Here is a 20,753-nt window from a genome sequence, read left to right as displayed (position 1 = left end):
TTAGCATGCATATTAATTTTTATTGAAGTTTCTGGGCTTAAGGACAGAAAGTGGGTGGTGGAGGATAGTTGGGATAGGAAAGAGTTGGGGATAGATTCTACACACACACACACACACACACACACACACACACACACACGGACAGAAAGTGGGTGGTGGAGGATAGTTGGGATAGGAAAGAGTTGGGGATAGATTCTACACATACACACACACACACACACTCAAGCCAGGAAGCTTGGCCCTGAGAACTACAGTTAGAGGTACAGGTAAGCTGGGCTCTGATTCTAATCCTCCTGGTAAAGATGTGGGGGTCAAAGTGGACCACATGGCAGATCCAGAGCACACATCCTTCCTTGTCCAGTTTCCAGGTTCTTCCAAAGGAGGAAGTTGGATTGGGTTGGTCCTAGGATGGGAGGAAGGTGGAAACAAAGAGGTGAAGTAGGAGAAAGAATTTTGGAATGAGAGAGGACTGGGAAGGCGGGCTCAGAATCCCAAGCTGGGCCTGATGGGAGGAGGTAGATTTTTCATAGAAGATGGGGAATAGGCTAGGCTTTCACAGGAGGCTGTCCAAAGGAGGACAAGGGGTGATGGAGATCCTTCTTTTCGAAGGGCCTGTTGTGCGTTTGACTTCAGTCAGCAGATTCTCATCGCGGACACTGCCGGACTGGTCCCTCCCAGCTCAGGGCCCAGTTCATGTGATGCTAGAGCCATCGTGGGTACGAAACGCGTCGAGAAAGTGCAGGCTGATCAAGAACAAAGAGGACAGAAGGGCCTGGAGGATCCTGAGAAGCTGGCCCTTCTCACACTAGCGCTAGAGGTAAGAGGAGGGGGTTAAATGGAAACGCTGTTCTCAATGAGGGGAGGGTCCAGGTAGGCGTAGGGCAGCGCCAGGCCCCGGTTCCGCTCCTGGATGTCTCGCGAGATCTGAGCCAGGCGGTTCTGGAAGACAGCGATGCTCCGGCGAGGGGCGTCCTCTGTAAAGTGCTCGTCCGGGTAGGTGCCCAGGGGCCTCTGGGAGAAAATCAGGAGTGGGGTCAGGATGATGTTCAGGGCCACAGTTGCCAACAAATGCAGTCAAGGTGGCTTCTAAAGGCAGGCGTCACCCAGCCACGGCCACTGTAAACGCAAACCCTTGAAACCCCGGAACCACCATTCCAGCCACCTGCGCAGAGCATCCCGCCGATCCCTAAAAAGGTCCCATCCTGTGCCTGGGCCGCTGCTCTATGAATGAAACATAACCACGTCCGTAACACTACTGAAATCAACATAAACGTCCCACCAGATATGCCCAAGAATATACAAAAGGCAACCCCTGAAGACAACCAGTTCTGAGGCGTCTCCCAGTCAACCACCGTTGCTAGCATAATCAGTGTCATCATACACTTATGCTTTCCAGCCTAGCCAACCTCTATTCAGAAATAGCGCAATGAACTGAAGTCAGTTCCACCCTGTGGCAGAATAGGACTGCCTCTCTGGGCTTGACAGCAGTACACCACCAGTTCACCATCAGGGTTCCTGAGGCCAGCCTCTTAACCAGCACATGCTGCTCACATAATAAAACTGTTGCCAACAATCCTGATATTTAAAAAATTGTTCGCCTTGTTTTATTGCACCAACAGAGCCTCCTGAAACTGTTAAATCACAGCCTTGTTTTCTCCTCTCTGACTTTAATGACCTCTATTGTTTCAACCATAAGGCCAGTGTTTTCTGAAATATCAAAACTCCATAAGGGAGTTTCATCTTATACTGAGTTTTTATTAGTAATGGCCATTCTCATTTATCAAACACTTTTTCAGCATGTATTGATTGAGATGATTACATGGTGTGTTTCTTTACTGATGTAATGATGGATATTGTTAGATTTCATCAAGCTGAACCAACCTTTCATTCCTAAGTTAAACTATATACTTCATCATGATGAATTATTGTTTTACTATATACTATTGGCTTTCGTTGGCTAATGATATATTTTTAAGATTTTGTAGCTAAGTGGAATGAGTTTATAATTATATTTTCTTAATTACAGTGGACATGTTGCAAGAGCTTTACATGGGCCATCACAACAGGACAACAATCCGATAAGACAGGTACTTCATCATTCCCACTTTACAGATAAAGAAACTGAGGCTAGTGAGGCCCGATTACATATCCAAGGTCACATAGGTGGGAAATGTGGATCTGGGACTAGAACCCTCTACCTGAGACTCACTTCTCTTAAGAGCACTGCTCTTGCCAGGTGCTGGTATCAGGGTTACCAGTAAAATGATTTAGGAAGCTTCTACTTTTTTCTATACTTTCAAGCAGTGTGAATGATTTAGGAATTATTTGTTCCTTGAAAGTTTAATAGAATCTCCCTTTACAAGGAGAGGGATCAGATCTTTTACAACCCTTTTCATTTATGTATGGTTTTCACCTCTTCTTGTATTTTGCTTTTTTTGGTTTGCTTGGGGTTTTTTAAGTTTTCCTAAAAAAATTACTTATTTCATCTAGGTTTCCAAATTTGTTTGCATAAAACTATAAGTAGTGTTTTCTTCTAATTTGTCCATTCTTCTCATACCTTTTCCATTCTTGATGTTGTACATTTATGTTAAATTTTTTTCTTGATTGAATCATCTCTGGTTTCTTTATTTTATTGGTGTTTTCAAAGAATCAGTTTTGTGTCTTATTTACCAGATCAACATCTAATTTCTGAAACTATAGTGTCACTATTGATAAAGCAGAGTACAAAAATATGAATGACTGGGTTCAGTGCCTAATTACTAACTGTGACCTTGGGCAAATTGCTTGCTGTCTCTGAACCTCAGTTTTCTGCCCTGTAAAATGGATGGAGCTACCATTTATTGAACACGTATATGCCAGTCACTGTATTAAGCATTTTAAATATAGCCACTTACTTACATTTGTATTTTGAAATAGAGCATATAAGATACCTGATTTAATAACTGACACATGATAGAGCCTCAGGAAGTGGTAGGTGCTATATATTATTGCTGTTATCGTTATGGCTTTCCGGGTTAGGCTTCCCACTGGCTTATGAGAAAGGGAACTCTCCACTCTCATCCTCTTGTGTACTCTTCCGTTTCCAGTGTGATTTTGTGACTTATAATAAGAAAAATATATTTGGTTTTGTGTTTCTAGCACAGAGCTCTTAATACCCTTATAACTGCATAGTGATAGAGTGTTAAGGATGTCTTTTGTTATTCATAATAAGCCCTTTTCAACCCCACCTGAGCTTCTGTTAACCAGGTGACTTCTGGAAATTCCCTGGGGTTGGAGGCTGGTTGCCAGAGGGATCAACCTTGTGATTAGATTAGAACTTGCAGTCTCACCCCCTAGTCTCTGGAGATGGGGGAGGAACTGAAGGTTGAATTAATCCCCAGTGGCCAATAATTTAATCAATCATGCCTACGTAATGAAGCCTCCATAAAAATCCCTCATGTACGAGTTTGGAGAGCTTCCAGATTGACAGCCATGTGGAGGTGCTGGGACAGGGCCCAGAGAGGCCTGGAACTCCACCCCCTTTCCCACACTCCTCGCTCTCTGGAGCGCCTCCATCTGGTTGTTGCTGAGCTGTGTCGTTTTAGCATGAGCCAGTCATCTAGTAAGTAAATATTTTCCTGAGCTCTGTGAGCTGTTCTCAGCAAATGATCAAAACTGAGGAGGGGTAGGTCAGAAACTCAGATGATAAGCTGGACTTGGCAGTTGTCACCTGAAGGGGGTGAGGAGGGTGGAGTGGAGGAGCAGTCTTGTGGGACTGAGTCCTTCACCTGTGGGATCTGACACCTCTCCAGGGGGACAGTGTCAGAATTGAGCTCAATTAGAGGACAATTGTTAGATTTCATCACAGGCTTCCCTGGTGGCTCAGACCCACATTGACACCCATGTGGAGGTGCTGGGAGAATCTGCACTGCAATGCAGGAGACCTGGGTTGGGAAGATCCCCTGGAGAAGGGAATGGCAACACACTCCAGTATTCTTGCCTGGAGAATCCCCATGGACAAAGGAGCCTAGTGGGCTACAGTAGGTGGGGTCACAAAGAGTCAGACACGACTGAGCAACTAATACGGAGGACACTCAACTGGTGTTGAAGAACTGCTTGGTGTGGGAACCACCCCCACACATTTGGTGGCTGGAAATATTGAGAGAGAGGATTGAGAGTAGTAATGTAGTGTTCTGTGAGTAGACCAAAAAAAAAAAAAAACAGTTTTTTTCCTTTGCAATGACTGAAATGAATGTCTCCAAATCCTCGGGAAGTGAGACCAGAGAGGAGCAGCATCTGGGGATGAGTTCTTACATTCCCAGGCGATGAGATGATAAGTTGAATCTTGTTAGGGAGATAAAATATTTGTGCCAAATGGAGTCAAGCGTGAGAAATGAGGATATCACAGCAGAGAGCTTGGGGACAAGACCAGGAGGGCAGAGGCATGACTGATGACCCAGTGTGTAAATGGAGATAATGGTAACTGGTGATTCAAGGGCTGCTCCCCTGGCCTGGCCTAACTAATAGCCTCTTTGCTTTCGGTCCTGCCTCCAAAATTACCCTTCCCATCCATCTGCATAGCCACAGAAGCGCCCTTGCAAAAACACAAATTCAGCCATGTCACCCCAGGCTTAAACCCTTCAGTGGTTCCCATTTGTCTTTAGAACAAATAATTGCAGCCACACTGGGCTGTTTATGCTCCCGCAAATGCACCAACAGACTCTCACCTTCACTTTGCTTCACTTGGTAGAGTCCTTCCCTCTGTTTAGAAACTAACCCTGCCCCTCTTTTGTCTGCCCAACACCTCCCTGCCCGAAAGGTTTCATCTTAGATGTCACTTCCTCTAAGACGTCTTCCCAGGTTTGCCTGGACTTCATCAGGTTCCATGAGGCCCCATCCTTACCTCTGTCATTGGGCTGTAAGCTTACGTACAACATCAAGGTTCATTTCTGCCCACCAGTATCTGGCACTTGGCAGGTGCTCAAGTATGGACTGAATGGCGGAATTCATGAATAATTCCTACGACACTGTGGTGTCCTTTTCCTTTCCCTGTGTTTCTCCTCACGTAGACCATAGGATTCTTGCAGGCAGAAAGTTTCTCCCTCAGTGTTATGTTCCCAGTGCCCAGCACTGTGTTGACACATGGGAGGGATCTGGCAAATGTCTAGGATGAGTGACTGATGGGTGAGTAAGTGGTTGGATGGACGGATGGACGGATAGGTGGATAGACTGGTTAAAGTGGTGAATTAGATGGAAGTTGTGACCCAGCCACTAAACTGGTATTTGCTTCAGTGTGTCTCTGGGGCCCAACTATCATTTCCTGAAGATACTGAAGAACTCAAGGCAACTCAGCATAAATGCCAGATGTTGGCTCCCAAACTCCCTTGGACAGCTACCACCACTTCCACTACCGAGGCCCTGCAAATTCCCCCCAGCCCCAGACACCCCAGCACCACCACCACCACTCACCTGATCCTTGGGCTCTTGGCTGACCAACCAAAAGAGGAGAATATTATTACAAGTGGTATTCACTTCCGGGAGGGTGTCCAGGTAACTCTTCAGGGTAGTGGTCCCCTTGGTCTGTGGTGGGGGCTGCCTCATGGATGACGGGGCATTGGGCATCCAGGCTCCAAAGTCATGCTGTGGAGAACCCCCAACCCAACTGAGTCAGTTGGCCAGAAAAGAAGGACCATCTCCCTCCTCAACATCCCTGTCCCTGCCCCTACCATCCTAGATCTTACAGTTGGGAAATAAGGGGGGTGTTAAAAGGGAAGTGAGGAAAAGGGTGGCAGGAGCCTGGGTCACCCCTTGTTACCCTCCTACCCAGTGTTCAAGGACTAGGTGGTGTGAATCACCCAGGAGGAAGGAGGACCCAGAGTAAAGAGGTCACCCAAGAAATGAGCCTTGGGCTGGCCTGCTGCTCCACCTGCCTGTATCCTGTCCACAACAGGGGCCCCTCAGTGCTACTCCCTCCACAACCCAACTTGAGTCACCATTATGAGCTTGGACCGAGCTCTACTCCAGTCATCATCCAGCCCCAGTGCTCCACCCAGTTGCCACTCCAACCCCAGCCTTATCCATAAACCCATCACAGCTTTGACCCTCCCATGCTCTCAGCCCAACTCTGGCCTCACATCCACTGCTGAGGCTAATCTTACGTGGCCCAGTGTCCCCCAGGCCCGCCCTCTGCAGCCTCACCTGCCCACTGTTGACAGCGGCATGTTGGGCAGAGCAGTTGAAGATGATTGCAGTGAGGAATTTCACCAGCTCTCCCTGGGTGCACAGCTGGCGTGGGAAGCCTAAGAGTGAGGGGAAGGGAAGAGGGTGTGGATGGAAGGGACCAGATTCCTGAGGGCAGCTCAGGACTGGGGCTTGCTGCAGGAGGAGAGAGAGCAATGCAGACTAAACATGTGGCTGCCACCGTCTTTAGACTAGTATTGGGATTGGGCTGAGGTTAAGGATAGGGGCTTCCCAGGTAGCTCAGTGGTCAAGAATCCTCCTGCCAATGCATTAGACGAGGGTTTGTTCCCTGAGTCAGGAAGATCCCGTGGAGGAGGAAATGGCCACCCACTCCAGTATTCTTGCCTGAAAAAATCTTATGGACAGAGGAGCCTGGTGGGCTATAGTCCATGGGGTTGCAAACAGTTGGACACAACTTAATGACTGATCATCACACCAAGTTACAGATGGTCATTACCATGGTGTGGTCTCTGAACTGGGGGACTGGGATAAGACTAGAAAACGCCTAGCCAGCAGAGGTCACAACAGAAGAGCCAGGTTCAAGGGAACTGCACTTCTGTCTGCAGCTCGTTTTAGTACATAATGATAGAATTCTACCCAATTCACCAAGATTTGCCTGACACCCAGGAGCAGATCATCTCATCCACTGTTGGGTTTAGTGGCAGAGACAGATGGTCAGAGAGGGTGCTGCTTATAAGCCCACAATGATGGAAGCAGAGGAAGGTTTAAGGCCAGGGCTCGGCCCTTTGAGGAGATGACAGGTTCAGCAACGGGGCTGGGTAGTTAGAGGAGGCTTTCCTGGAGGAAGAGAAGGGGCCTCCCTGGGTAGAATAATGGGGTGAGCTTCAAATGGAAAAAAAGAGGCATTTTCAGGCTCAGCCCTTGGTCTTCTTTTCTGTGTGATCTCATTGGTCTCATCTGAGACTGTGGCCTTCACCACCTCTCACTGGCTGATGATTCCCAAGTTCACATTGCCCCTGCATGCTGGACTTGACAGTGGGTATAAATCTGCAGCTGCTAGCTGACACCTCTGCCTGAGTGTCTATGAGGCGTCTCAGACCTGACACCTGCCAGACCTCAAGCTTGTCTCCCTACCCGGCACATTACTGAAACCTGTCCCCTGTGGCCACCAGTGGGCCCACTTCAGCACTCTCCATTCAGTTGCTCCAGCCAGAATCTGTGCACTCGCTCCCCCTTTTATTTCACACTGCACAAGTCAGCAGAGTCTTGCAGAAGCCATCCTCATGCCATCACCGCCAGCCTCCACACCACCCCTTCTCCATCATCTCACCCCTGGATGAATCTGACTGCTTCCACCCTTGCCTCTGACAGTTTGTTCTCCACATAACAGCCAGATGGAGTGATCCTTCAGAACTGTAAATCCAGTTACACTACCCCTACCTAAAATGCGTTAAGGGCTTCCCACCTCACTCACCTCACCATGGCCCTACTTAAACTGGCTCTTATTCCTTCTCTGACTTTATTCCCTTCCCTACTTTTCTCCTTCTCACCTACTCTACTTAGCTACACAGGCCTGCTGATTCCTTAAACCTGCCTGCACATTCCCACCCGAGGTCTCTGCACTGACTCCACCTCCGTCCCTATACTCTTGCCCCAGTTATCCACAGAACTAGCTCTCTCCCATCCTTCAGTCTCTAGCAGACAGCATCTCCTAAAAGAGGCCTTCCTTGACCTCCTAACTGAACTAATCTCCCTACCTCGACCTGCTGTATCCCCTGATGCTGTTTTGTTCTTCTTTTTAACCACTTGACATATTTGCTAGTTTATTATCCATATCTCCCCACAAGAATGGTAAGCTTCTTGAAGGCCAGGATTTTTGCCTGTCATGTTCACTACCAAACCCCAGCACCTGAAACAATACTTAATAAATATTAACAGTATTTAATAAATATTACTGGTTGAATGAAGTGAATGCACGAGAGGGTAGGAAGCCAGAGTGGGCAGGCACAGAATCAGAAGCAAGGTGAGGGGACAGGGAGGGGACTTAAGTGGATGTGAGGCTCCAGCACTTTGCCAGGCAGGGTGGTTTCTAGGGACTATTTCAGAGGATTACTGGGGCGGTGGCCCTGCCTAATTGGCAGGCGAGTAGCCAGAGACTGGGAGGGGTGGGATAGGCTGGGAGGGGTGGGATAGACTGAGAGGCAGCTGCTGCATTGCAGGAGTAGTGAGAGGACTAAGCCTAGGGTGGTGGCTGTGGGAAATGATGGGGACAATAGCACTAGCCATTGGATTTAGGGAGAGAGGAAGACATCAAGGAACATGAGTCAAGATGGCTCCAAGGTTTGGGGTCAGGATGACAGGAAAGAGGCTGCAACAGAGCAGATGGAGAGGCTTGAAGGAAGAACTGGGTATCTGTCTGCCTGGGAGTGTGTGGGAATTTTCCAAATGTGCTGTTCATGGTGGATAAAACAAAAAAGCAAAGTCAGACGATATATGGGAATTCTTCTGTAGTGCATATTATTTTTTCCCTTTGAAATGTGGAAGCCAGAGGCATGCTGAGGTTAATGAATGAATGTGTTTTACCTGAAAACATGAGTGTAGTATAAGTCTGTGCCGGTTGGAAGAGATGTTTGTCAATCTGAAGAATGTCCTGATGTATTAAATCAGAGACAAGTTGAATAAAGAAAGACAAGACAGTTGATCCCACTCTGTGTCTTGAATAGGAAACAGATAACCCTGAAGAGAAAAACAGCTGCCCCTGGAGGAGAAGCAGTCAGGATTAGGATGCTCCCTGATTAACAGTTGCAAAGCACAGGGAGGGGCCACCCTTCAAAAGATGCAAAAGAGGTCTGGCTGTCACCACCTTAACCCAGAAATCATGCTTGGCATCACTAATAGTGAGATAGCCTGACATCGCACACCTCCCAGTATGATGCAGTGTGGAGAACACAACATCACTGGAGAACATTCTTGCCCCAGACATTTAACCTTTAGATACTACTTCTGGTTGACAGACAACACAGTGTGTAGAGGAATGACAATGTGGGGAAGCAATTAGATAAATTTGGAAGGCAAGACATTCTGCAGAACAGCTAGTCCTTAGCCTTTCCATAGCCCTTATCAGATGTTTATGTGATTTTAAAAAGGGCGGAGGGGAGCTGTCCTAAAGTAAAAGAGACTTTAGAGTCAAAATGAACACGTATGTCATTTGGTCCTTGACTGGCTCCAGAATCAACAGGACCAACTGAGGGAGAATGGGACAAGTAAGAGCATAATGTTGGAGATTAATTGTCAATTTTGTTAAACGTGATGCCAGCATTGTGATTGTGTAGGAAAGTGATGTGGGGTTGTTTTTTTTTTTTTTTTTGAGATGCATATTAATTAGAGGTAAAATGTGAAATATGTGTAAATAAACAACAGCAACAACTTAATCAAATATGGCAAGATGTTAGGAACTGTTATCTAGGTGGTGGGTAAACTGCATCTAGGTGGGTAAAGTAGAGTATCATACTCTCTACTTTTCTATATGTTCAAACTTTTGTTTGAAAAAAAAAAAGCTGGAACTTCCCTAGTGGTCCGGTGGTTAAGACTCCACACTTCCAATGCAGGGGGTACAGTTTCAATCCCTGATCAAGGAAATAAGATTCCCAAGGGACTAGGGGAAAAAAAAATGCTTTGGAGCCCACTACCGGTAGGACTACAACAGCTGTTCATTGTTTCCTGGCGACCTGAGACCATGCCTCCTCCCCAGGTTTCCCCAGGCAGGAGTTGCTCTGGGTGGCCGCCAGAAGTGCTGAGTCAGCTAAAAGTTACATACCCCCTGCTAAGAGAAGACATCCCAGGCAGTGAGAGTCTCCCTCCCTCCGGCTGGGGGAACTAGAGGGTGGACATTTGTGCCACTTTGAGCCTTTCATTTTCTTCCACTCACCCAGATAGAGATGCCTTGTCTGCACTTTCCAGTGCCTGAAATACAGACCGTCACACACTGGCACCAGGGAGGTAGGCTGTGAAGAGTAGCAATGGCATGTGTAACCCAAGCGAGGCCAGAAGTCCTTCTACAGAAGATGACTTGTAATTTTCATGTGCTGGTCTCAAGAGTGACAGGGAGACAGCCAACAGGGAAAGTTTGCTCAGGGAATGGGGAAGGGGGGATTTCCAAGTCTGGAATCAGCTATAGAGGAGAAACAGGAGAAAGGATCGTTCTGTTAGGGAGGGGTAGAGCGAGAGGAGACAGAGATCCAGAACAAATCAGGATCAGGAGGCGGCAGAAGCCCTGAAAGAAAGGGGAGGTCAGAAAGACACACCCTCCCTGGAGCAAAGGGAAGACTTTAAGGAGGGGAGGGCAGTCAGCAGCATCTGCTTGCACTTAGGTTAAGCAAAGGAGGCCTAAGAGGACTGGTGTCAGTTGGGTCTCAGAGGCCTCTCAGGCAGTGTCAAAAGAGAGGGGAGAGCCAGGGGCAGGTGACAGGTGTCAGTAAGGAGGAATCAGGCAGCAGCAGCACCAAGCTACTCCATGAAGCCACAAGTGAGAGAGGTTGGTGGCTGGAGGGGCCACCTGGCAGGATAGGCATAAGAGGGTATGAGAGAGAGTTCCAGAATCCTTAGAGCTTGAGGCTGGAGATGGCTTCTACCATAAAGCAACACATCCCTGGATGTCAGCAAGTGAAGGTGAATGGGTGGCAAAGGTCGAGCAGGGACCATGTAGTGGCTGAAAGCAAGGGCGCCAGAGATGCTGGGAGCTGGCTCTGGGCCCTGCCTCTGCCATTTATGGCCAGTGTGGCCTTCTCTATGCCTGTCCCGTATCTATTCAGCAGGGCTAATGATGGCATGTGCTTCAAAGGCTGCTCAGTGAATAAGAACTGGGGGCCTAGTAGGGCCAAGGGGGACAGCGGGTCATTGGGTCTGTGGCTGGGGGGACGGGGAGGGGATACCTGAGCTTTCCCGGCCCAGAAATGCCTGAGCAAAAATCTCTCCGACCCAGGCCTGCAGCTCTGAATCCTGCTGCACAGACGCATCACTGGTATAATAGTAGCCCACGATTTCTGAGACGAAGCTGCAGGAGAAAGATGTCCCTGCTCCAGCAGTGACCCTGGGTTCGGGCCGGCCCCAAAATCAAGGCCCAAGGCTGCTCAGGCTAGTGTGAGTTAGCTGCCCAGAGTCCACTGCGAGTTCATGGAGGTTCAGTGGGGACCCCCATATTCAGTTGGAACCACAGTACCCAGGCTTCCCTCAAGTCTCACCTACACTCCAGAGTGATGGGTGCTGAGGAGAGCCTGGCATGAGGCCTCCCCTTCCCACCTGGGAGAAAGGAAGACCCATCCACCTGGAGGCCCCGCCCACATCGAGCTGTTGCCCCTGCCCTGACCTCTCAGGACTCCGTGTCCTTCCCATCCTCTGCCACATTCACACACAGCCCAGGCCCTCCCCAGCCCACAGCTACCTGCCATTTCATGAGGAACCCCAACCCCCAATTCTCACCCTTGCAGTGCCCCATGCTGGGCTCAAAACACCTGAAACCCCTGAGCACCAAGTGCCCCAGCCTACATGAGCACACAGATCCACACTGTCCCCTTAGCCAGGAGTCCCTGGTGGGGCCAGATTGGCCACAGGCCCCAGGCCCACACCTCTCAATGGCCGCCCAGATCTTCAAGCCGTCATCTCGGTAATGGTAGTTGGGGATATCCAGGACACCGCGGGCCCGCAGGCTGTCCGGAAGGCAGAAATTGATGTAGGTGAAATGGGCCAGACCGGTGCTCATGAGATAGAGGAGGCCCTGCCTCCCAATGGACGTGACCTGAGGACACAACACAGTTGGTCTCCGCGACCAGCCCAACCCCTACCCCAGAGATGGGGCTAGAGACTCAACAGAGGGAATTTTCCAGTTAATCAAGCATCCAAGAGCAAGAATTAAACAGCCATAAGAGCAGGACGTGGGCTGACAGGCTGCGGCCTTACTGCGTGCGTAGGAGGTAATCCTTAGGTGTTTGGTAACTAGAAGAATGAACTGAATCCCGGGCGAGCCGGGAGGGCAGCGCCAACAAGAGGTCAGCAGGCAGGTGTGCTCAGGCTGGGGTGCCTTGCCCATCTCCAGGAGCCTTTGGAGTTGGAGCCTGATGAGGTGGGGCGGGCGGAGGGGATGGAGGGAGGGAGGCGGGATTGTGGGCGGGGCAGGTACGAGACTTGCGGAGAGGGACGGGGCTTGTGGAAACGGGTAGGCCAGGAATGGGGAATGGGATTGGCGGTCCCACAGGGTTTGTGGGCGGGGAAAGGTGTCCTCAGGGGCAGAGCCCCGGGGAAAGGCAGGGTGGAGGCCTCACCTTGTCCACAAGGCCCTCAGGGTTGAGCAGCGTAGCACGGGCGATGGTGTTCACCTGCAACGTGTAGCGAGTGTGGGGAAGCAGAAGCTGCGAGTGGGATGAGGTCACAAGAACCGAAGGTCAGGGGAGAAGGCCACCGTGGCCCCCCCCCCACTCGAGGGTCACCCAGACCTTGTAGATAGGATGGCAGAGCGGCAGCTGACGCAGCGTGGCCATGGCGAAGGCCTCGCACAGCAAATGTGTGCACAAAAAGTGCGTGTTGTTCTCATGCACCAGGAACTCAGAGTTGCGCACCCACGTCTTCGCCAGCAGCCAGTCCCAGTAGGTGTCAGTGGGCAGGAAGATGGGGCTGTTGGGCCCAGGGGTCTGGCAGAGCTACATTGAGGAATAATTAGGGGGTGAGGCTTTAGACTGATAGGTGCCCCCTGAGGCCGCGTTCCCGAAGCCTGGTCCACACCCCCTCAAAGACAGCCGCAGGCTCACCTGGATGGCCAAGGGCACTAGCGCCCCCTGGGGGTTGAGCCACAACAGGCAGAGCGGGGCGGCCACGTACTGGGGGCGGCCGTTTATGCAGTGGACCGGGACCTCCGCCAGGATCCAATAGTCCGCTAGGAAGATGTTGCCCCTCTGGGGAAGTTGCACGGATCCTTAGAGAGCCCTCCGCACCCGCGCTCTGCTTCCCTCTCCGTTCTCTGTCCACTCCCACTCCAGCCTGGGCCTCAGTGACGCTTGGTGCCTGCACTAAAGGCCAGTGTTGGGAACCTCACCCTTCCCAGAATGTCCGGAATGAGGTCCAGCTGAATCCTTCCTTGTGCAACCTCTCACCTGGCTTCCCAGCCTCTTGGACAAGCCAGCATCCTTTCCTCCTCTCCCCAGCCCTGGTCCTTCCTATTCTCTCAACTCAGACGACTTGAGTGTATTCAGTATCAATAAAATCAACACAGGAAGAGAATTCGCCAACCACAACTCCAGCCTTCTGGAGGATGCCTGAGGGCTTGACTGGGTCAATATCAGAGACTGGGTGGGTCATCATCTTCTCCCATACCCCCAGAGTTCCTACTTCTCCAAGATTGTCCTTACTCTGTCTAGTGGCACTGCCTTTGGCCTGTCCGAAAACGGCTCTCTTTAGGCCTCAGCACCTGGGATCTTGGAGGCCCCAAAACAGGGGCAGCGCCTCTTCCTCCAAGCTGTCATGTTCATGCATACCAGTTCGCCAGGCCCTGTCTTATGCCTCAAGCCTGAGGCCCATTTGGGCCTTACCCATAACTGTTCTGCTTAAAAGGTGCTGGGCTGGGGATGAGGCCTACAGGCTGGATGCAGCCATCCCACCCTTACCTTCCACACCCATCCCTTCTCCCTACTGGCAGCTTACCCACCTCTAACTCTGTCTGCAGGCAGGTGCCTGGTCCCAGCGAGGGAGCCACCATGTCATTGGTGATAGGCAGCTTGCTGGGCAAGCTGGAGAGGCAATGGAGCATGACAGGGTTGACACCATTCAGGTACTGGTACCCGAAGAACTGATCTTCACACCAGTGCTCTCTGACGTACTCTGGGGGACAAGAGAGGGGGCCAGTTGGTCTGAAACCACTTCACTAGATCCTGCTCACCCCAGCGCTTTGCTCATCACTGTGGTTTAGTCTTTCCTCCCAGCAGTCCTATGAGTAGGTGTAAAATATCTTCAGTTTAACATGGGACTCTAAGAGGCAGAGTGACTTGCTCAGTTGTGTGGTAGACTCGAACATATGTCTGGCCCCAAAGCCCAAACCTCTTGATGACGGGTAGGGAAAGAGAGATAAGTGCACCTGACCAGGATCAGGACTCCTTAAGTGACCCCTGACACCCCCCCTCTGTCCCCACTTGCCTGTTCTTATCCCCACCCAGAGGAAGGAAAGATGGGTTCCTGAGAGGAGTCTGGGAGAGTGCCCCCAGTGAAGTCAGGAACCCTGCCCACTGGAACCCTACAGCCCCTCTGCAACCAGAATTCAGCTTTTTCCCAGCATGAGGCAGAGGAGCCTGAGTACAGGGTCGGGTGGAGAATGGACCTCTCCGCCTGGCTCTGCACACCTGAAGTGAGGGTCTTGTGGCAACGCATGATATTCCGGATATCATCCAGCTTCTTCCAGGAACCCTTGCGGTCCAGCAACCCTCGAAGCTTCATGCCCAAGGACCTGTCAGAGGGGAAGTTGGGCTTGGGGCTGAGGGCTGCCATGGGCACTGTGCCCCCAGCCTAGAGCCCTGGAGGAATTTGACAAAGTCAATGACCAGAGCAGAGGTGCCTAACAGTCCATGTGGGAGACAAGTCTAGAGGCTAGTTGAGGCTTTGTAAGGGTGACTCCACATGTGTGCGCAAAGATGGCACACATAGTGCAGACCAGTTATCTTCATTGGTGTTTCATTGTGCTTTCTCCAAGCTTTCATCTTATCATAGACCTTCACTGGCTCCCCTCTGCTCACATGACAAAGCCCTAGCTGCTCAGGCTGCTTTGGCAACTCCCCACCAGCTGATTTCTACAACCTTTCTAGCTTTTTTCTAGCTTTAGTGCTCCATGTGCACTTACCAAAGCCCATCACAGCCTTCTCATTAAACATAGCCAGAGATGTACTTTGTACACTGAACTGGTAAAAGTGGGCTTGCCAGCCTGCAGGCCGTGCACTTTTCATTCTGGGGATGTCTGTGCTGAGTTTTGTTTTGTTTTTTACAATGAGCATGTATTACTTGATAATCAGAAGAAAAAAAAAATGCTTGAAATGAAGTCTGCTTTCTCCCCTGTCCAGGGCTTGTTAAGCTGTTCCTGTCCTAGAGAACCATCTCCTACATCTCCACCTCATATCAAGACTACCTGTTCTGTGTGCATTGTAGATGCAAAGCCCTTCATGAAGCATTGTCTGATCACCCCTCAAACATACACCTTGTGTGTATCTTTCAAAAAGTACCCGCTACTTCCTTCATTATATTGTGAACCCTTCATTATGTCACTAAAATCAACTCCTATCATGCTGTGGGCTCCTTATGGCCAGGACTGGGCTGTGTTGCCCTGACGTACCCAGTTTGTAATAATCACTCACTAGCTAGGCCAAGTCAAATGGAAGGGAATGGAACAGAGGACAGGCAGGTTTGTGACAGTTGGTCAATAAAGTAAGCTGTGGAAGGAGGCAGATGTGTCATGAAGAGTGTGGGCACCTGGAGAAGGCATGGGGGGAAGGGGGCAATAGTGACCTGACAAGCCCAGGGACAGGTTCCTACGTGCTCAGTAAGGAGCCACTCACTCCTTCCACGAACCTGTGCTGAGCGGCTGCCCGCTAAGAACCTAGGGGATGGGAAAAACTCAACAGGAGCATGGTCATTAAAACAGAGGCTGAGGAGGCAAGAGAGGAGAAATAAAAGGCCTTCCTTTTCCAAGGCCTGCCACTCACATCCTTTAGGGCACCCTGCAGTCACACCACACTAAAACCCAGTGACTCCCCGACTCCATAAATGACCAGAGACTGCCAGATGCCAACTCTTCCCACCGGACCTTCTCTGAGCCCCACACCGGCAGTCCACATGGTCTCCTGGGCCCTCCCCTGCCTCAACCCACATATCCATCTGGGGACCAGCTCAGGTGATGCTAGCTTCTGAGATGCTCCTTAGTCCTGTCGGGGCCTCTCAGTGGGTCCTTGTCCTGAAACCTGAGCCCCCTTGTGTCTGCCTGTGGACACACTCAAGCTCCATACCTCGCCTGACCCCTACATCCCCTCCCACTAGTTCTCCAGAAGAATGGCTGTAGCGCCGAAGGCCAGAACATGAGGATCCAGCTCCTTGCCATGGCCTCCTCTGGGCCTCCTGATGCAGCAGGTAGCAGGTGGCTGAGCCCCACAGAATGACCTGGGTCCTCCCAGGACCCACCCATTCCCCTTCTCCTTTCCTCTCTCGTAGCCCAAAGCTTCAATCCCATCTGTCTCCCAGCAACCACCTCCTGACCCCTGCTCCTGTCAGGATCGGATGTCAACTGCACCCCCTCCAGCCACATCACACTCAGAACCTCAGACTTGAACTGCCCGTGACCCCACCAATATTAACTAGCTGCCTTGCATGTACATCTCCCCAGGGGAGCCCGAGCCCATGAGTCCATCACAGCCAAGACTGTATCCTAATACTACAACTTTTTGTGCTGGATGTTAGCTTTTTTTTCTTTTGCTGCACTGTGCAGCCTTCGAGATCTTAATTTCCCGACCAGGAATCGAACCCATGCCCCTTGCAGGAGAAGCATGGAGTCTTAACCACTGGACCACCAGGGACGTTCCCTGGATGTTAGCTCTGTAAAGTCTTCCCCCACACCTATGAAGTCAGTATGAATATTATTGTCATAAATGAGAAAACTGTTTAAAGGCTATGTGAAAATCAAGTTCATAAAGCTAGAACGTATTGGCCAGGAAATTGAACCTGAGGTGTCCTGACAACCTCCTTAAATCTTAAAAGACTGGCCCTCTCTGGTCCTGCTCAGCCTGGTCCAACTAGCAGTGACTGGGACCGTGCTCTGTTCAGGGTAAGTGCTCGATTAATTCTGTTGGTTTGAGGACTGGAAAGAGAAGGAGAGTTTAAGAGCAAAGAGGTGATGATGGGGAGCTAGAGAAGAGTTGCTTAAAAAGAGTGGAGATGGGGCAGGGCAGGGCAGGGGGAGGTGAAGGAGAGACTCGGGGTGGAGGGGATGGAGGGGAGATGGGCAGAGATGTAGGTGTGATTGATCAAAGGGACAGGGGCAGAGGGAGAGGGAGCAGGAGTGCAGAGAGGGCGGTGGCCTCACGCGGGGATGGCATTGAAGAGCAGCGAGGTCGTCTTGGTGGCGGAGTAGCGAATATTGGGCTCCATGTGCAGCAAGGAAGGGATGTCAATTTTCATGGGGAAGCCAGGCAGGTACCGATTCCCACTGCTGGGGAGCAGGGAAGCAGAAGGGCAGAAACCAGTCAGAGGGACCTGCAGCCCATTCCCCTTAATTCCTCCCCTCTCCTCCCAGAGTCCCCAGGCCTCTGCTCACTCCAGGCACCTCCCCTGCCCTCTCCCCTCCTCTCTGCCAGACTCCTGGGGCCATCCCCACCCATTCTGCTCCAGGCACTTGAATTAAACTGCATTTGTCACAGACTATGACTCCCAAGCTGCCCAGCCCAGTCCTCACAGCAGACCCTTCACTTCATGCCCTTCCAGCTTCTTCCCCAACTCTCAGTCCACCCTCACCTGTCACCTGGGTCTGCACAAGGCGCTGTCTTGGTCAAGGCAAATTTCTTATCTGACTCCATCTCCTCAAAGCTGCTGACATCTATAATGCGGGGGAAGCCTGGGGCATAGACTTTCCAGCTTCCAGGGGAAAGAGATTGAAGTGGCAAGTGAAGCTTAGGGTAAACAGAAGCCTTAGCTTTTAAAGACACAACTTTAAATTAAAACTCCCAGAAACCACCCACTTTCTGAGCAGGTGACAAGGAATTGAAGTATGTTTGTTTTTTTCCCTGAAGACACTGGGCTTCAGATCTGGGTAGCATTTGAGGATGGCATGAATATCCAAACTGGTTTAGAGTTGGGTTTGTGTTGAGATCAAGATCATGGCTAGTTTGGGCGTGAGGCTCAGGATGGGCTGAAGTTGGTCAATCCTAGGGTCATGTCTGGTATCTGGGTCACATCAAGGACAGCTGAGGGTTGAGTGTGGATCGATTGATGGTATTGAGGACAATTATCAGTACTGGTGTTTTGGGCCTGGACTCAGAGTCAGCATTAGATTGAGGTTTAAATGAGGGTGGTGATCAGAGTTGGGCCCCCAAAGTTGGAACTGAGGTTAGAGTTAGTAGCAGTCTGATTAAGGATCAGGTCAGAGTAAGATAGGAGAGAAGTCAAATTAGGCCACCCTCACCGGTAGCATTCCTGTCGGGCCTGGAGTTCCCGTTTCCTGTGATCCAGAAGGAGGGGAAGGGAGTCCTGACAAATAGTTCTTGCTGTGGGTAATGAAGATTACTCATTGGTAAGTCTCTTTTCAAATGACACCTCCTCCAGCATGCCTTTTCTGAACCCCCAACCCTTGAAGCCAATCCCTCAGGGACATGGTTGTCCCCCATTCTTTGTGCATTCATCAGCAGAAAGGATTAGGGGCACATTTACCCCCAGATTATAACAACTCCCTAATTGTTTACATGTGTGTCTCCTTTTCAAGACTGCAAACTCCTTGGGGGCAGAAGTCACATGGTATTCATTTTTTGTATTCCCAGCATCCAGCATGGTGCCTGGCACCATGCACAAAATACACACGTAACACAGGACTGGTGAACAAACACGTTTTGTGAAGTGACTGGTGGATGTGTTGTGGTGACAGCGATTTGGAGTGCAGTCTGTGAGGAACTCACAGTGTCAGCAAGGGTAATGTTCACTCACCGCACCTCACCTGACATCATTTCTCAGCCCTAAGACTCATCTCCACACTCAGACTCACCCTAGTCTTGCCTGTCTCTGGATGAGATAGCTCAGGAGATGGGGGGGGGCGTGGGTTGAGGAGGGGAAGGGGTCCAGAGACTGAAGTAATTTCAGTCCAGCATCCTTCAAAGCCCCCCACCCAGATTCAAGAAAGAACCTGAACAGCACCTCACAGAATGTCATCCACACCAGGAAAGCCAGTACTAGTGGGCCAGGGCCTGTCCAGCTAAATTCTCTAAATATTCAGGGTTTCTCCCCAGTTGAAATTCAGTAACTCCACTTGCTGGTTAACTCCTCTCAGAGGAATTGACTCTGGGGAAGGAGCAGGGTGACGGTGGTAAGCATACGGCCATCTCTGTGTGTTTCTGTGCATATGACTCTGAGTGGTATGAGTGTATGTGAGAGTGCAGACCTAGACTGGGTGTATCTCCAGAGGGGTACATACTGCCCAGAAAGCGCCTGCATTTCAGGGTGTTTGAGGCTTGAATTTTCAGAAAGCACCTACTTGGGATCCCTGAGTTGCAGTTACCCCAACTCCAGCCCTACTCTCTACACCCTGGGTTCTGTGAGAGCCAACCACCCTCACCCCCCACCGCCTCTGCTGGGCCTGGTCCCAGCAGATGCTTCTGAAGCCCAGGCCAGCCCCTGCCTCTGACACACCTGTTCCTGGTCGAAGCTCGATGGTGCAGTAGCCCTCCATCCACTGGTAGCAGGGGAAGTGGGAAAGGGTGCCGTCGGGGCCAGTGACGCAGACGCAGCTGCAGTACCAGGAGTCTTGGGGGAAGAACGCATAGCGCTGCTTGTGGAGCCGCAGCAGCAAGAGCTCACCCAGCTCCTCTGAGCAGCGCACCTTGTACTTCTGCACCTGGGGTCGGGGCAAGAGAGCAAGCCGGTGAGAGGTGAGGAACAGCCTAAGTCGTCCTGCACCTTAAAAAGTGCACCTACACCTACACCTTCTACCTCGCCTGACATGCACACCCAAGCTGGCTGTACCCCATGCAGTGCCTTGGCGTGAATTACAAAAAGGCATCCTTCATCTGGCAGAAGCTGCTGCAGGAGCCCTGTGTAAGCAGGGTGCATTCTGGCTCTCCCGAGCCTCCTTAGAGCCCCCACCTGATGTTGGCCACCTGCCAACAGTGCTGGGACCTGCAGAGTCAGGTAGACCCCTCTGGAGAAGAGGAAACCCAAGCTCAGAGAGGGCAAGCAGCTTCCCCAAAGCCCACCTTCAGTTATTGGAGAAGGAGCTAGGAAGCCAGTGGAATTCTCTGGAGCCCCTGCCCAGGGCTCCTTCACGGCCCTGCCTGGGTAGGATTTATGATCCCCAGGAAAGGCAAGGACCAGAATGGGGTGGCCACGAGGTCAGGGCCGGCATCCTGAGTTCTGCAGGATTTGATGAGCCCTGGGGAGAAAGACCCTCCCCTCCTTCAGGATTCCCTGCACCTGGTGGCCCTCAGGGTCCCCGCCTCCCTCCTCTACTCACCGATCCAGAGGCGAAGTCCCTGCCCATGCGATCCAGTCGCTGCTTGGGGCTTTCACCACATGTGCCCACCAGTGTGACAAAAATGTTGTCCAGTGTGCCAGCCATCAGGTAGGGACCGGTGGTCACACGCACGCGGTACAGGGCCATGATGGGAGGAAAGAAGGGATGTCCCAGCAGCTGGCCTGGAGGAGGTGAGCCACAGACCAGGCAGGGCTGGGCTCCTGGGCTGCCGACCTGCGGGGCCTGGTTGGGCAGGATGGGCCTTTGAGGAAAAGCCCAGCTCTCTCTGGGATACTCTAGGGCCCACTCGCTGGCTCTCTGTCTCCAGAAACTGTCCTTGCTA

At 51.1% G+C, this 20,753-nt stretch overlaps 1 protein-coding gene across 1 annotated transcript; it reads right to left on the bottom strand.

The window, feature by feature from the left end:
• ALOXE3 (arachidonate lipoxygenase 3) lies at positions 1-20,635 on the bottom strand. The gene is made up of 16 exons (XM_040243431.1): positions 20,411-20,635; positions 19,591-19,795; positions 18,377-18,458; positions 17,710-17,829; positions 17,282-17,407; positions 14,562-14,665; positions 13,874-14,046; positions 12,981-13,124; positions 12,669-12,872; positions 12,498-12,584; positions 11,805-11,974; positions 11,112-11,233; positions 6,178-6,278; positions 5,449-5,619; positions 202-1,011; positions 1-97 (listed from the first exon to the last, which is right to left on the bottom strand). The coding sequence occupies exons 1-15, from the start codon at positions 20,555-20,557 to the stop codon at positions 832-834; spliced, it is 2,136 nt and encodes a 711-aa protein (XP_040099365.1). The 5' UTR covers positions 20,558-20,635; the 3' UTR covers positions 1-97; positions 202-831.
• Positions 20,636-20,753: the final 118 nt, after the last annotated feature.

The sequence above is a fragment of the Oryx dammah genome, unplaced genomic scaffold, assembly GCF_014754425.2.
Source record: "Oryx dammah isolate SB20612 unplaced genomic scaffold, SCBI_Odam_1.1 HiC_scaffold_8, whole genome shotgun sequence".
In the NCBI taxonomy this organism is placed as follows: domain Eukaryota; kingdom Metazoa; phylum Chordata; class Mammalia; order Artiodactyla; family Bovidae; genus Oryx; species Oryx dammah.
The sequence above is the reverse complement of the archived record's forward strand: the minus strand, read 5'-3'. Positions and strand labels throughout refer to the sequence as shown.

Excerpts from the sequence above, each read along its gene's own strand:
- ALOXE3 (XM_040243431.1), bottom strand. The coding sequence starts at position 20,557 with ATGGCCCTGTACCGCGTGCGTGTGACCACCGGTCCCTACCTGATGGCT. Across the intron at positions 14,047-14,561 it reads CCACAAGACCCTCACTTCAG|AGTACGTCAGAGAGCACTGG; the intron begins GTGTGCAGAGCC and ends CTTGTCCCCCAG. Across the intron at positions 1,012-5,448 it reads GCCAAGAGCCCAAGGATCAG|AGGCCCCTGGGCACCTACCC; the intron begins GTGAGTGGTGGT and ends ATTTTCTCCCAG.